At 53.8% G+C, this 12,835-nt stretch overlaps 1 protein-coding gene across 2 annotated transcripts in view; it reads left to right on the plus strand.

Moving 5' to 3' along the window:
- LDLRAP1 (low density lipoprotein receptor adaptor protein 1) overlaps positions 1–12,835 on the plus strand; it is a 24,934-nt gene continuing 12,099 nt past the window's right edge. Inside the window, exons 1-3 of one of the 2 annotated variants that reach the window (XM_082684712.1) lie at positions 1–209; positions 10,039–10,181; positions 11,018–11,130. In XM_082684712.1, the coding sequence (XP_082540838.1) occupies positions 122–209; positions 10,039–10,181; positions 11,018–11,130 (344 nt within the window). In that variant the 5' untranslated portion in view covers positions 1–121. The remainder of the gene's footprint in view (positions 210–10,038; positions 10,182–11,017; positions 11,131–12,835) is intronic. The other variant, XM_082684713.1, reaches the window with a different exon arrangement.

The raw sequence follows: 12,835 nt of genomic DNA on the forward strand, positions 1-12,835 counted from the left end.
CCCCGTCGGACGTCGGCGCGGAGCTCGCGCCGCGCGGGGAGGAGCGCGGAGCCCGCGCGCCGCGCGGCCCCGGCGGAAAGTTTTCCCTGACGGAGTTTTAGCTGTGGCGGCCGGAGCGGCCATGGACGCGCTCAAGTCCGCGGGGCGGGCGCTGATCCGGAGCCCCAGCCTCGCCAAGCAGAGCTGGGGGAGCGGTGGCCGGCATCGGAGTGAGTGTGTGCGCGTCCGCCGGGCCGGGCCGGGGCCGGGCGGGGGTCCAGGCCAGAGGGACCGGCCTCCCGCGGGCGTCGGGGGCAGAGGCGCGGTCTGTCCGGTGCCCTGCGGCCCTGCCGGGTCCTGCGGGGGTTGGGGGTCGCCGGGGGTCAAGTCGCGCTCCCACTCCTGTCCCCGCTCTGTGCGGCTGGGTAGGAGGGGCAGAAGCTGGGGGAGTGCGGAGCTCGGGGTCCCCAGGTGCAGGCGGCAGTCGGAGGGGCCACAGGTGAGGGGAAGAGACGTGCGCGAAGCCGGGCACCTGGCTACTTCGTCGCGCTAGGCGGCTGAGGGGAGACGGTGCTCGGGGGAGGAGGGGTGAGCGCTGGGTTTGGGGAGATACCTGTAGCCATGCGCCCTAGCTGCGAGGTCCGCGGCGGGTGGGAGCCCATTTGGCTCCCCGCCTCCCGCCACCCCCTCCGCCAGCCCTGGAGGTCGTCTTTGGGCTCCCAGACGCCCAGAAACAGACTCAGGTAGGAGCGGGCTTCTCGGGTACCTCCTTGAGGTTGGGGGCAAGGCTCAAGCCTGGGGTCTCAGGAGGTTTCACAGCCCGAGTCATCCAGACCCCTGCGGCCCCTCCTCTTGGCTGGCGTTCGGGCTAATTTTGAAACCTGTTTTCTCTCGCACTTTCCCCCTCGGGCTTCCGAAGTCCCAGGGCGCCCAGGCGAATGGCAGACTCGTCGCCACCTCTCCCCTCTCCCGGGGGCGTCTGGGAGGCCGGGAGCCGCCCCCCCGCCCCCCGCCCCCGGCTCTAATTACTCTCAGGGAACCCGTCACCTGGCATCTTCCCCTGAGGCCTGAGAAACCCGGCCTAAGTCCCTCTTTTTTCTCCAGGAGAAAGGGAGTGGATTGCCTGGGGTCACACTGGCCTTCCTGGTAGAGGTGGAGCGGGAGCCAGGACTTCTGTACACGCCCACCCTCCTATCAAATACCTGGGACTCCAGCTTCTCCCCTCCCCCTCTACCACCTCCCCCCCCCCCCCCCCCCAGAAACCACTGACAGTACAGTCACACGCCACCACCCCCGTCCTTCTTTCCAGGGCTCCGCCAGGGGAGCCCGAGTTCCCAGTGCCAGCGTGTCTGGGCCTAGAAAGCCCGCCCTGCCCCTCCCTCTTGCCCCACTCCACTGTTCCTGCTGTGGCCACCTCCTAAACCAAGACTGGCACTGGGAACACGGGCCGTGGCCTGCTGGTGGGGGTGGGGTCAGAGACCCATTAGGGCTGATCAGGGCCAGGCCAGGGATGCACCATCTCCCACACTTATTGGCCCCTAAATATAGCCCCTTTAAATACTTCAGGGATTTGACTGGGACTTCTGAGAATAATGATTTGTTCCAGTGGTGGAACCCTGCAGTTCTCCTGGGAAGGGGGAGGAAGAGGGGTGCTAGGTAAGGGAAGAAAGCTTTAAAAGCCTCTGATTCTGGGTAACGGGGAGAGGAGTCCACATTAGATGGTGGGAAAGAGTTTCTCCTGCTGCTCTCATCTTGAGCAAGTTGTTTTCCTTTCCGGCTCTCAGTTTCCTCACCAGAAAAATGGGATAAAACTTCTAACCTGACAGGGGTGTTGAGAAACTTATTGATTAATGCTTCCTACTGGCACCTCATTGGTGGTTTCCTTCTGTCCCTCTCCCCCCTCCTGTCATGTGGAACTTCAATGTGACTATTACTGTGATGAAACAAGTTTTGAGGGCTCAGAGCCTATCTACACCTGCAGAGAAAAGGAGAGGAGAACCCCCCCTCTCCCGCAGACCCCCAGAAAGCCCAGAATGCTGTCCTGAGCCTTCTGGACCCAGAGTGATCTGGGTGGAATCTTCACTGTCCTTCGTTATTGTCAGTTTTCTTACCTGTAAATTGTAAATAACGGTAGTACCCAGCTCAGATTTGTGTGTGTGCGTGTATGTGTGTGTGTGTGTGTGTATTAAATGAAATAGTGTTTTGCCTGGATTAGCAAAAGGCAATCAATAAAAAGTAACTACTGCTTTTGTCACTGTGTTTTACACAGTTTTTGCTTCTGTTGTTTCATTTGCTCCTGTGAGGTGACAGAGCAAGGATTCTTTTTTTTTTAAATAGATTTTTTAAATTAATTTTTAAATTTTTTTTTATAAACATATAATGTATTTTTATCCCCAGGGGTACAGGTCTGTGAATCACCAGGTTTACACATTTCACAGCACTCACCATAGCACATATTTTTTTTTTTAAAGATTTTATTTGTTTTATTTGACAGATCACAAGTAGGTAGAGAGGCAGGCTGAGAGAGAGAGGGGGGAAGCAGGCTCCCTGCTGAGCAGAGAGCCTGATGCAGGGCTCTACCCCAGGACCCCGAGATCATGACCTGACCCGAAGGCAGAGGCTTTAACTCACTGAGCCACCCAGGTGCCCCCAGAGCAGGGATTCTTACCAGACCCATGTCAGAGATAAAAGACTGGAGGTTCAGGCTCCCACACAGCTTCCTAGAGGTAGCACTCCAAATCCCCAGCCCAGGGGTCTCATCACCATGCCTGCTATGAGGCACCATGACTCTGGCCGCGGGAGGAGCTGGAGTAGACCCCATCCTAGGTTGGGCTGACAGTAGTGGCCACAAGGTAGAGAGGGAAGCTGTGGGTATGTCTGGGGTAGCTTGGCTTGATGAGTTATTCCGGCGATCTGGAATGGAGCCCCGTGGTTGACTTTTGGGGCCAAAATGAAGCCTGTGGAGTTAAAGTTAGACTTGAAACCTGCTATCAGCCGCGACTTGCTCCTCCCCAAACCGCTGAAGATCCTCAGCTGGGATTAGCATGGTCATTGTTTTATTTGTGGAGAAACTGAAACCCAAAGAAGGGAGGCAGCTTGCCTGAGGTCACACAGCAAGCTAGATAACCCCAGGCTGTTTTGCACTGAACCTGATGGCCCTGTCTCCCAGCTGGTCCTGAGTCTGAAGAACTACCTCCCTCTCCCACACATGGCCTTTTCCCCATCTCTTCAGGAGCCATAATATTTTATCTCAGTCCCTAGCCATGGATTTTCTTTTCTTCTAGCGGCTTGAAAGGAGGCTCACCCTGGCCCCTCAGTACCCTTCTTTCCAGGAGGGGTCCCCTCTGATCCTTAGGCTCCTTCCAGGCTGTCCGAGGACTTAGCTGGTAAAGAAATACAGGACACAGGTTCCAGGAAAGTTAGAGTATGGTGGTTTGTGGGGAACAGAGGATCTATTTGTACTTACTTAAAATATTTACAATAGAAGATATTATAAATAAACCCCCAAGTCATAATACTTATTGATCACAGAGTATGTGCCATGTACCGATAGGTGCTGGAGAGTCTGGTGAACAAGTCTGTCTGTCTGCCAGCAGTGCTCAAGGTCTGGTGGAGGAAGCAGAATGACCAGGGTGCAGGCGAGTAGTGGTGACCCTGTGAAGAAGGATAAAGTGGTCTGTGAGGAAATGGCGGGGACCACTTCCTTAGAGTGATATTTCCCTTTGGGTTTTTCTAGAAAGCAGATGCTGAGAGGAGGATCTGAGTGCGAGTTATCTATCTGGGAACAGACCGAAGGAAATATCTTTAGGAGAAGTGAGAGGGGAAGAGAGTCCAGAACGTGGACAATATGAAGACAGTCGCCAGTGTGGGTGACTTGAGCGCCATCCCGTGGGGAGCTTTGGGAAGCAGTGGAGAATGTGCTTCAGTTACTCTGTTTGAGGGGCAAGCTCCTGGCAGTGGTGGATTCAGGGATGGGAGCTCTGAATGCCCCAGTCTGCATGGACATCGGCCCTTCTGGTAGCCAGAGAGAGCTGCAGGCAGAGAGGTGGCTAGTCAGGGTGTGTGTGTGGAAATTATGTCCACTTGAGGGGATCGAGGTGGGGGGCACTGCTAGTGTCAGTGCAGGCAGTCAGGCCTCTCCAAGAAGGTGACTTGGAGCACATGTGAGAATATAGGAGGGAGGAAAGTGGGAACAGCTTTCCAGCCAGAGGGAACAGCAGGTGCAGGGGACGTTTAACTGGAGGCTGGGGCCCTGCTTCTCACAGGTCTGCTGGCTGAGGGAGGCATAGGTACCTTAAAGGAGTCAGGTCATTCCGTGCTCACGGAGCGGCACTCTGTTCAGGCAGCCCTGCAGGATAGGACACCCACCCCTCTGGGTCATCCTGGACCTGACCCCTGGTTCACATGAAAAGGGGCTTGGTGGACTGCCGGTGTGTGTGAACAGCACAGGCTGTGGGAGGCAAAGAGCAGCATTGTCAATTAGGAGTCATGGCCAGACTCCTCTGAGCCTCTTTTATCCATAAAGTGAGAATCCTAATATATCCTTGCCTCTCCCACAAAATACAGAAAATGGCTGTGTGCCCATTCAAGCCCTTAGCCCTCAGCCCTTGGTAATGACAGTAGCTCACACTTCAGTGTGCCGGGCATGGTTCTGAGCCTACCTGGTGTGTAAACTCACTGCATCCTCACAGCAACACTATGGGGTTGTCCCAGGTTGTAAGTGAGGAAACTGAGGACCAGGGAGGTGGAGTGACTAAACCCACAGCCCATCTCCAAACCCCAGGGTTTTAACCTTGACCCCTCGTTTTTCTTTCACAGAGTTTAGGTACTCAGGAAATGAGAGCTTATGGGATGGTAATTTTTTAATTATTTTCTTTTGATAATCTTAACAACTTCTGAAATTTACCTGGCACTTTTTTACATGCTGAACCTGTTTCTGATGATGCTCTTGAGGAACTGAACCCGTTTGTCAGATAAAGAGACTGTGGCCTTAGAAAAGCAGCTATATTCTGGGTCATGGTAGAGCTTGAGTTGCCTTCTGAGATGTTTCCCTTTGGCTTCTGAGGCCATCTCCCCACCAGACTGGAAGAGGCTGGAGGCCAGGGCGCTTGGAGGTTCCCTCTGGCCCATGGGTTTGGCTGTTGCTCTGATTTTCCAGACACGAGCCAGGCTGGCTCTCCCCTTCTCCAAGAGGGGCACAGGGGCCCCCTGCCCAGCTCTGAGTCCTGGGCAAGGGGCCTTAATGAGGAAAGGGCACACGTTTGCAGCCGCAAGTTAAACTGGGCATATGGTCCGTCCCCAGCTAACTCTGACAGCAGGTCATCTGTAAAATTGCTAAGTTAAAATAGCACAGTCATTATTCCACCACAGGGCTGAAAATAACCAGGACCGGAACAGGGCTGTGGACTGAGGCCTGTATTAGCCTGAGGGCCTCTGGGAGCTCTTCCTGAAGCCCTGGGCTCCTCCCCTAGGAGCATGTGGCCTCCAGCCCTAGATGGCAGGCTCTGGGGCAGGCGGTGTGAATGCGGTCGTTTGTCTTACTGAGTGCTCTTAGGGGTGGGTTTCTTCAGGGAGGGTGTGGGGCATGAGAGACCTTCCACCTCATTGAAGAGATGAGTCATGCCCAGAAGGACCGCATAGGAGCAGAGGTAGGATTCCCTTCCTTGAGGGGAAGGAGGATCTTGCTGGGCCTGGGAGGATGAGGTAGTGGGAAGAGGGAAGAGGACGAAGCACAGCTGCAGCTTTGGACAGGAGTGCACCTTCTTCAGTTCCTGGGGGAGACACACATGACCAGAAGTCCTTCAAGAGGAAGACACATGGTAGACAGCTGCTGAGTGTGAGTGATGTGGCTGGAAGGAGGAAGGAAGAGAGGGAAATCCATGCTCAAGAGAGGCACAGGCTCAAGAAAGAAATGGGAGGCCTGCTCACAGAGGGAAGATGCCCCATCAGCGGGTGTGACCATGGGCTGGGTCCTGTGCTAAGCACATTATGTTTTATTATCTCATTATCTAATTTTATTATCTCATCAAAGGGTCAAAACAGTAGCCCTGTGAGCCCGGGGACTGTTGTTTTCCCCATTTTATGGATGAAAAAACTGTGACTCTGGGAAGGTAATTAATTTGCTCAACATCACTCAATGACAGACCTGGGGTTCTAGGATTCAGGCCTTTGCTCTTAACAGCTAGGCTATCCTGCCGTCAAAAAGGCTTCCTGGATGAGGGTGGACGCAAGGGGTTTCAACCAAATAAAGGGAAGGGCATTTCTGATAGAAGGAACTCCTTGAGTAGAAGCAACTCCCTGAGCCAAACCATAGAAGTGGGAAAGAAAATGTTAAACATCATGAGAAAGAAGCTCTGCATGGTTGCAGTGTCCGTTGTGTGTACATGTGCATGGGAATGAGTGTGTGGATGCAGGGATATTGTGGGAGTGGGCACTGGGACACCTGTGACTCCCCACAAGTCATTGTGGGAATTGCCTGTAGTGGATTGGGAGCTGGGGAGGCAGGGCAGGGTAAAGTTCTGACTTGCTGTGTGGTCTTGCACAAGTCCCATTGCTCTCTGGGCCTCAGTGTCATCATCTATTACGTGAAGAATTTGGGCAGAGGGTCTCCATGGCTGATGGGTGGCAACTGGTCTACCAGGGCCCTCATGAAGGAGGCCATGGAATAGGAGAAGGGTCAGGCCTGGGAAGGAAGAATGCAGAATATGCCAAGCATTCAGAGGTCGGGGAGGACTGGGGAATGTTTTGACAGCAAAAAGGTCATCTGTGACATTGGCAAGCTTTGGCCCTTTGGAATGGAAGGGGCGGAAGTGGCTTTGGAGAGGAGCCAGGAAAGGCTGAGCTGAAGGAAATGGGATAGTGGGGACATGAAAATGGCGGGGAGGAAGGATGTTTGCTGTAGACAGGGATGGATAGTGAGATGAACGAGGCCATCCCTGATTGGCCCCCCAACACCAACCCCTGATTGGTGTTGCCTGCCTGGAGCCTTATATTGAGAAATAGTCCAAAGCCTGTAATCAGAGAATAGAGCTGCAATTGATTAGCAGTGTCTGCCAAGGAAACTAGTGATGGGGCAGCAAGTAGTTGGCTATCCTTGCTTAGATGCATCTTGGGTTGAAAGCAGTAGTCTGAATACCTACTTAGGGGGATCCTCAGGAATTAGGAATTGTGGGAGGAAATATTTCTGGCTCTAGACACTTCTTCCTGACCTTTTGCTAAAATCAAGGTGGTTTGCCTCATGAGAAGATAGTGATGAAGTTCTAGAATATAGGTGAGGTTCAGTGGGGTGAGGTCCGGAACCAATGACCAAGAAAGAATTCTTGAGACATTTTTGGTTTAAAATGGTGGTTTATTAAAGCATGGGAACAGGACCCATGGGCAGGAAGAGCTGCTGTCCCGGGGATGTGACGGGGGATGTGACAGGGCTGGCAGGTTTTGTACCATGGACTTGGGGTGGAGGTAAGGAAAAGGGAGGTTTCAGTAGAACTTTCATATGCTAAAGAGGACCTATAAGATACCAGCAATGGCCTTGCCATTGCTAAGGTTGTTTTGCCCTCTAGCAAGGTATTAACATTAAGATGGGATTTTTTAAAGAATGTCGCATACATTCCACCCAGGAGTGGGGAGCGGGGGAGGAGGTTGCAAGGTGTCAGCCTTTTGCTTTGTCCTTAGCCAGCCTTCTGTTCCCTCATCAATAGGATGGGCTACTGATCAGGAACTTGGGCTTTAGAGTCAGGTAGATGACTAGTGTGACAAATCACATGTCCTTTGAGCCTCCCTTCCCTCCTTTGAAAGGGGAATGAAAGAATGCCTGGCTGGAAGGTAGCTGTGAATGTTAGAAGTAGTGGTCAGAGCTGCTTTGTTATTACTCTTGTCTTTGTTACCTGATAGCTCAGTCTTGAACTGATGATGTGATGGTAGTCTTGGTGGGGGTGGTCTTGGTTTCTCTGAGGCTGAGGCTCAGGTCTGAGTTGCCCTTGGGCTTCCATCAGCCAACCCAGGACTGGGTCACCTCTGGGATTTTCTGATTCTTTTTGGAGGATCAAATGGAACAGGCTTGTGATTGATACAGCAGAGGATAGGATTCCTTGGGGGTCTTCTCAGCGGGGACTGGGCCTCCTGTTGGGGTGGTGGCCCAAGTGCAAGGGCTGGAAGGCAGTGGGCTGGGGCCTGCAGCTGAAGATGGTTTTGAGACATTACAGACCCGAAAGAAGCCTTGGAGTTGTCCAGGTCATTTCTTCACTCAGCAAATACTGAGTGCCAGCTGCATGCCAGGCTCTGGATGACCAGCCAACAAGTCCCTGCTCACCTGGACCTCAAACAGGGGGACCAGGTACACCTGTAAGTTCTTATAAGGAGCCCTTCCCCCCCAATACCCATGCATTCTTTTTCAGATGAGGAAGCAGTCTGAGAGAGAGACAATGGCTTGCTCAAGTCAAAACCAAAGAGGTGTGGGTATGCAAGGCTTCTTATGGCTGGTGGAAAAGAAAGTAGAACCCCTGGAGGTGGAGAACTTCAAGACAGTTGCTGGGAGGGGCAGCATGGGCCAGACAGGGTAGAGGGCCCAGTACTGCCACCTAGGTCCAATAGCACAGGAACCCCTGAGCCAGCCTGTACCTTGTAGGCGGGGCCTGCAGCCCTGCCCAGCCTCAGCTGCCCTGGCACCATTGATGCCCAGTTCAAAGCTTTCTTTCTGTGGCTCTTCCATTAGAGACACTGAGGGCTCCTGGATAAGCAAGGAGAGTACAGGATTCTCCCAGCTCCTCTCCCAGAAAGTGGTCCAGGGAAGCTGGCCCTGCCTGCCTCCAATGGTGGCCTCTGGAAACTGATTCCTCTGTGGATCCTGCCCTATCCAAGATCATGGGTGAAGCTGAAGAGCTGTTTCCTCCTCTTTAAAGTGGATACAATCGTAATACTTCCTATACTGCATTGTCAGAGAAGGGATGATAATGGACAGGCAAAGGGCCCTGACATGCAGGAGTGTGGGGTTTTCATTTGTCTTGGTGATCTGCTTGGAAGGATCCCTAGAGACCATCCTTCGCTGCTGGCTTCATTGCTTCCAGCTGAGCGATCTGGGGAGAAACCCTGGGGATTGTTCAAACCACTGATGAAGACCACACTTGCCCTCCTGCCTCTCTGCCTGCTCGGGGCCCTCTCTCACATGGGTGGGGTGAGGTGGGGGCTTTCCAGCTCTCTCCCTGTTTAGTTTTCATAGCTCTCATCTCCCAACCTTCCTGACCTCAGTCTCATGCAGAGTTTTCAGAGGACCCTTCTGTGTGCCCTGCTCTATACCCTGGCCTCAGCATTACTAGGCTTAGAGGGGAGAGGGGACTTTCCCAACACATGGAGGTGGTGGAAAGCAGAGCTGGGACTTGAACCCAGGTCTGCTGGATTCCAGCAGCCTTCATAAGATGTCATTTGAGCACTCACCTCTCCCTTTCCTGCCCTTGCCCCCACCTCTCTCCTGGTCCTCCACCCCTGCCTCTTCCTCTTCATGGCTGTGGAGATGGAGGCCAGTAAGAGTAGGCTGGGGCTCTGGGAACCACCCAGGTTTGAGTCCTGACTCCCAACTCTTTACTCACTGTAGGTGGCCTTTTGATGACTTTGCTTCTCTGAGCCTCAGTTTTCTAATCTGTAAAGTGAGGATAGCATCTACCTCACAGGATCATGTAGAAAATTCAGTAAGAAAATAGCATGGTTTGCTCTCAGCAAGTATTGAAGTATAGAGTTTGGGTTTTGAACTTGAAAATATGGGCTCAGATCTTGGCTCTTATACTTGCTGGCTCTGTGGACGTGGTTGTGTGATTTCAGCTCCCGGGCTTCAGTGTCTTTGTAAGTGGATAAGCGATAAAAGTGTCTGCTTCATAGGCTGTCATAGAATTAGTGAGAATCTTTTATGGAAGGCTTCTTACCATGGTGCTTGGTAGGTACTGGAAAATGTTAGTCCTTTATTATAGGTAAAAAATAATGGTAGATGGACAACCCCAATACCCTTTGCTAGGTCTTCCTAGGAAATGGGTGCAGGGAGGACAGGGTCTGAGGGACTGTCCTTCTGCACAGAGCTGCCGGAGAACTGGACAGACACGCGGGAGACACTGCTAGAGGGAATGCTCTTCAGCCTCAAGTACCTGGGCATGACGCTGGTGGAGCAGCCCAAGGGCGAGGAGCTGTCAGCTGCAGCTGTCAAGAGGATTGTGGCCACGGTGAGCCCCAGTCAGGGTGGGGGAGCCATGAGCCAAGGGCCGGCTGCTTCTTGGGGTACCGCTTATCCCCTGCTTACTACCCTGATGGGATGCATCTCAGTTGTTCCCATCCTTGACTCCCCTTGCATCTGGCTTAGGGACTCTGGTAGAGGAGAGCCACTGGGCTTGTAGGGTCAGGGTCCATGTCCTCCTCTCCAGCTGTTTTGGCCTTGGCCTCTCCCAGGCTCCCCTCCCCCAACTCAGGTCCCTTACCTCAGGGTTGGTGACTTAGTGCCAAGGAGTAGTGGGGAGGTTGCGGTTACGCAAGCACTTGCCCTCTGGCCTGAGAGATGGGATAATGCACCAGAGACAGATCTATCCCCTCCCCATTTCCCCGTCCTGAGTAAGGATGGCCCTCTAAATGCACCTCCTTGGTGGCCTTGGACCCTTCAGCTCAGACACTCTTAGGTCTAGTGGGTGGAGTGGAGACTCCCCAGGAGTGATCCTGCTGGGTTGTGATAGCCCACTCTGTGCTCAGAGTCTGCGGGCCCTCTTAGCAGTGTGTCCTGGGGAAGCTCCCTTAACCTCTGAGTTGTTTCCTCTTCAGAAGAAGCTCTGTTGCCTCTGAGGACGACTCAAGGTCCAGTGCCTGGCAGACAGCAGGTGCTTCATGAGCCGGGGTTGTCCTGTGTTTATCACAGGAGAGTGCTGACTGCTGTCTTCCCCATCGTGTCTGCTGTCTCTATGCTGAGGCCTCACGGGGGCCTCGAGTCTAGGGCTTAGACCAACTAGGTGTAGCCCATGAGAGTAGGTCCCAAGTGGGGCAGGCAGGTTCTCTCACCCACGTCTACCCCAAGGCCAAGGCCAGCGGGAAGAAGCTACAGAAAGTGACCCTCAAGGTGTCGCCACGGGGGATTATCCTGACCGACAACATCACCAACCAGCTCATCGAGAACGTGTCCATTTACAGGTATGCTCAGCATCCCCCACATTCACTCTGCTGCTTGGGGCAATTGGGTGGGTGCCCTTTCTGAACCTAGGTTCCACTACTTTCTGTCTGGGTGAGCTTGGAGCCTCAGTTTCCTCCTGTATGTGTGTTTGGGGGTGGGGGATGGAAACAGACACTGCTTCAACGGCGCTGTTAGAAGAGCTGAGTGCACAGCACCTGGTCATAGTGGGTGCTCAGTTAAAGGGCAGTTGCTGCTGTCATTACTCCTAGTTGCAGTAGGCAGTTGAGGCCTAGTGAGGACTGGGACCCTCTCCCCACCGCCTTTCCCCAGGCGTGCTGCTGAGGCAGGCTTGGAGCCGAGAGGTGTGGAGTCACTGCCTTTTCCTTCCACTGTGAATGCAGCAGCTCTGGACATCTGGCCAGGCATTCAGGGAGGCCTCAAGGCAAGAGTCTGAGGCCAGATTGTAGATGGTATGGGAGGGTGGGGGTGACACGGTTCTCAAGGAAGCAGAGCCCAGCCCTTGAAACCTCAAGCTCTCCCAGTTCCCTCTCTTGGCTGGTTGGTTGTAGGATTTTAGTGCTGGAAGGGACAGTCCATTTTACAGATGGAAAAGCTGAGGCCCAGGGAGTTGCCTGAGGCTCCACAGTGAGGTAGTAGCTGGGCTGGGACCAGGGCATGGAGGCTGGAGTTCTGTCCAGCAGGCACTCAACTGCTGGGCGTTCCTCCGCCCTCTTGCTTTTTCTCCAAGCATGTGGCTCACCCCGCTGGAGCCCAGGCCAGTACTGGGTTGGGGAAAGAGGGAGGTTGGTTTTCGTTTCTGGCTGGTGTCCTCCTCTCACCTTCCTGATTCTTCCTGTCTCCTTGAACTAGGGGAGCCTTTTGAGCCAGACCCTGTCAGCAAAGAGGGCATGTAGGGAAAGCAATAGGAGAGAGAGTATAAGTATTTCCCAAGAGAGCAGAGAAGGAGGGGCTTGTCTGACCTTACAAGGCCTCCCCAGGAAGGTGGCAGGAGGCTGGATTTGCTGGGATGGAGAAGAGGTAGCTGTTGGCCTGTGGGTTCTAAGTGGTGCCGATGGCTGTGTCAGTGGCTGTGAAGGAAGCTGGGGCCGCACTAGGGCAAGGAGTCTGCTGAGCTCCGGTCCCATCTGGGGCTGCCAGTTCCTCTGCTGATTGACATTCCCAGGCCGAGCAGCTGGCAGGGAGGGAGCAGACAAGGGGGGTTGGACCAAGTGTTCCAGGAGGAGGGAACACTCCTGGACCCGCTGGGGCTCTGGGTCTGGTCATCCTCACACTCCCTCACCCAACTCCCAGCTCCTTGACCTCTGACCACAGCTCTAGGAGAATTTGCCAGAAGTCTCAGTCATCCTGAGAGAGAGGGCCTGGAACGCCCCTGACCTCTGGGCAGGGGCATGACTGGAGGGCTGGGAGGGAAGGCCTGGTGAAGGGCATGGGTGGCTGGGGCAGTGTCCTGCTTCCCCTGTCTGGTCAGGGCCATCTGGTCAGCACAGACCCTTAAGGGAAGCATGGCAGTGGTTATAACCTCTGGAATCCTCAGGAGATCCAAGACTTAGCTTCAGTTTCTCATCTGAAAAGTGGGGATAATAATAGAACCCATCTCAGGGCAGCTCTGAGAATTAAGTGAAGTCATATCTAGAACGTTGGCCTGGGATGCAGGAAAGGCGTAGCTATTACCATTCTGGAGTATGGCTCAGTAGAGGGGGGAAG

This window comes from Mustela nivalis, assembly GCF_964662115.1.
Source record: "Mustela nivalis genome assembly, chromosome: 10".
NCBI classification, from domain to species: Eukaryota; Metazoa; Chordata; class Mammalia; order Carnivora; family Mustelidae; genus Mustela; species Mustela nivalis.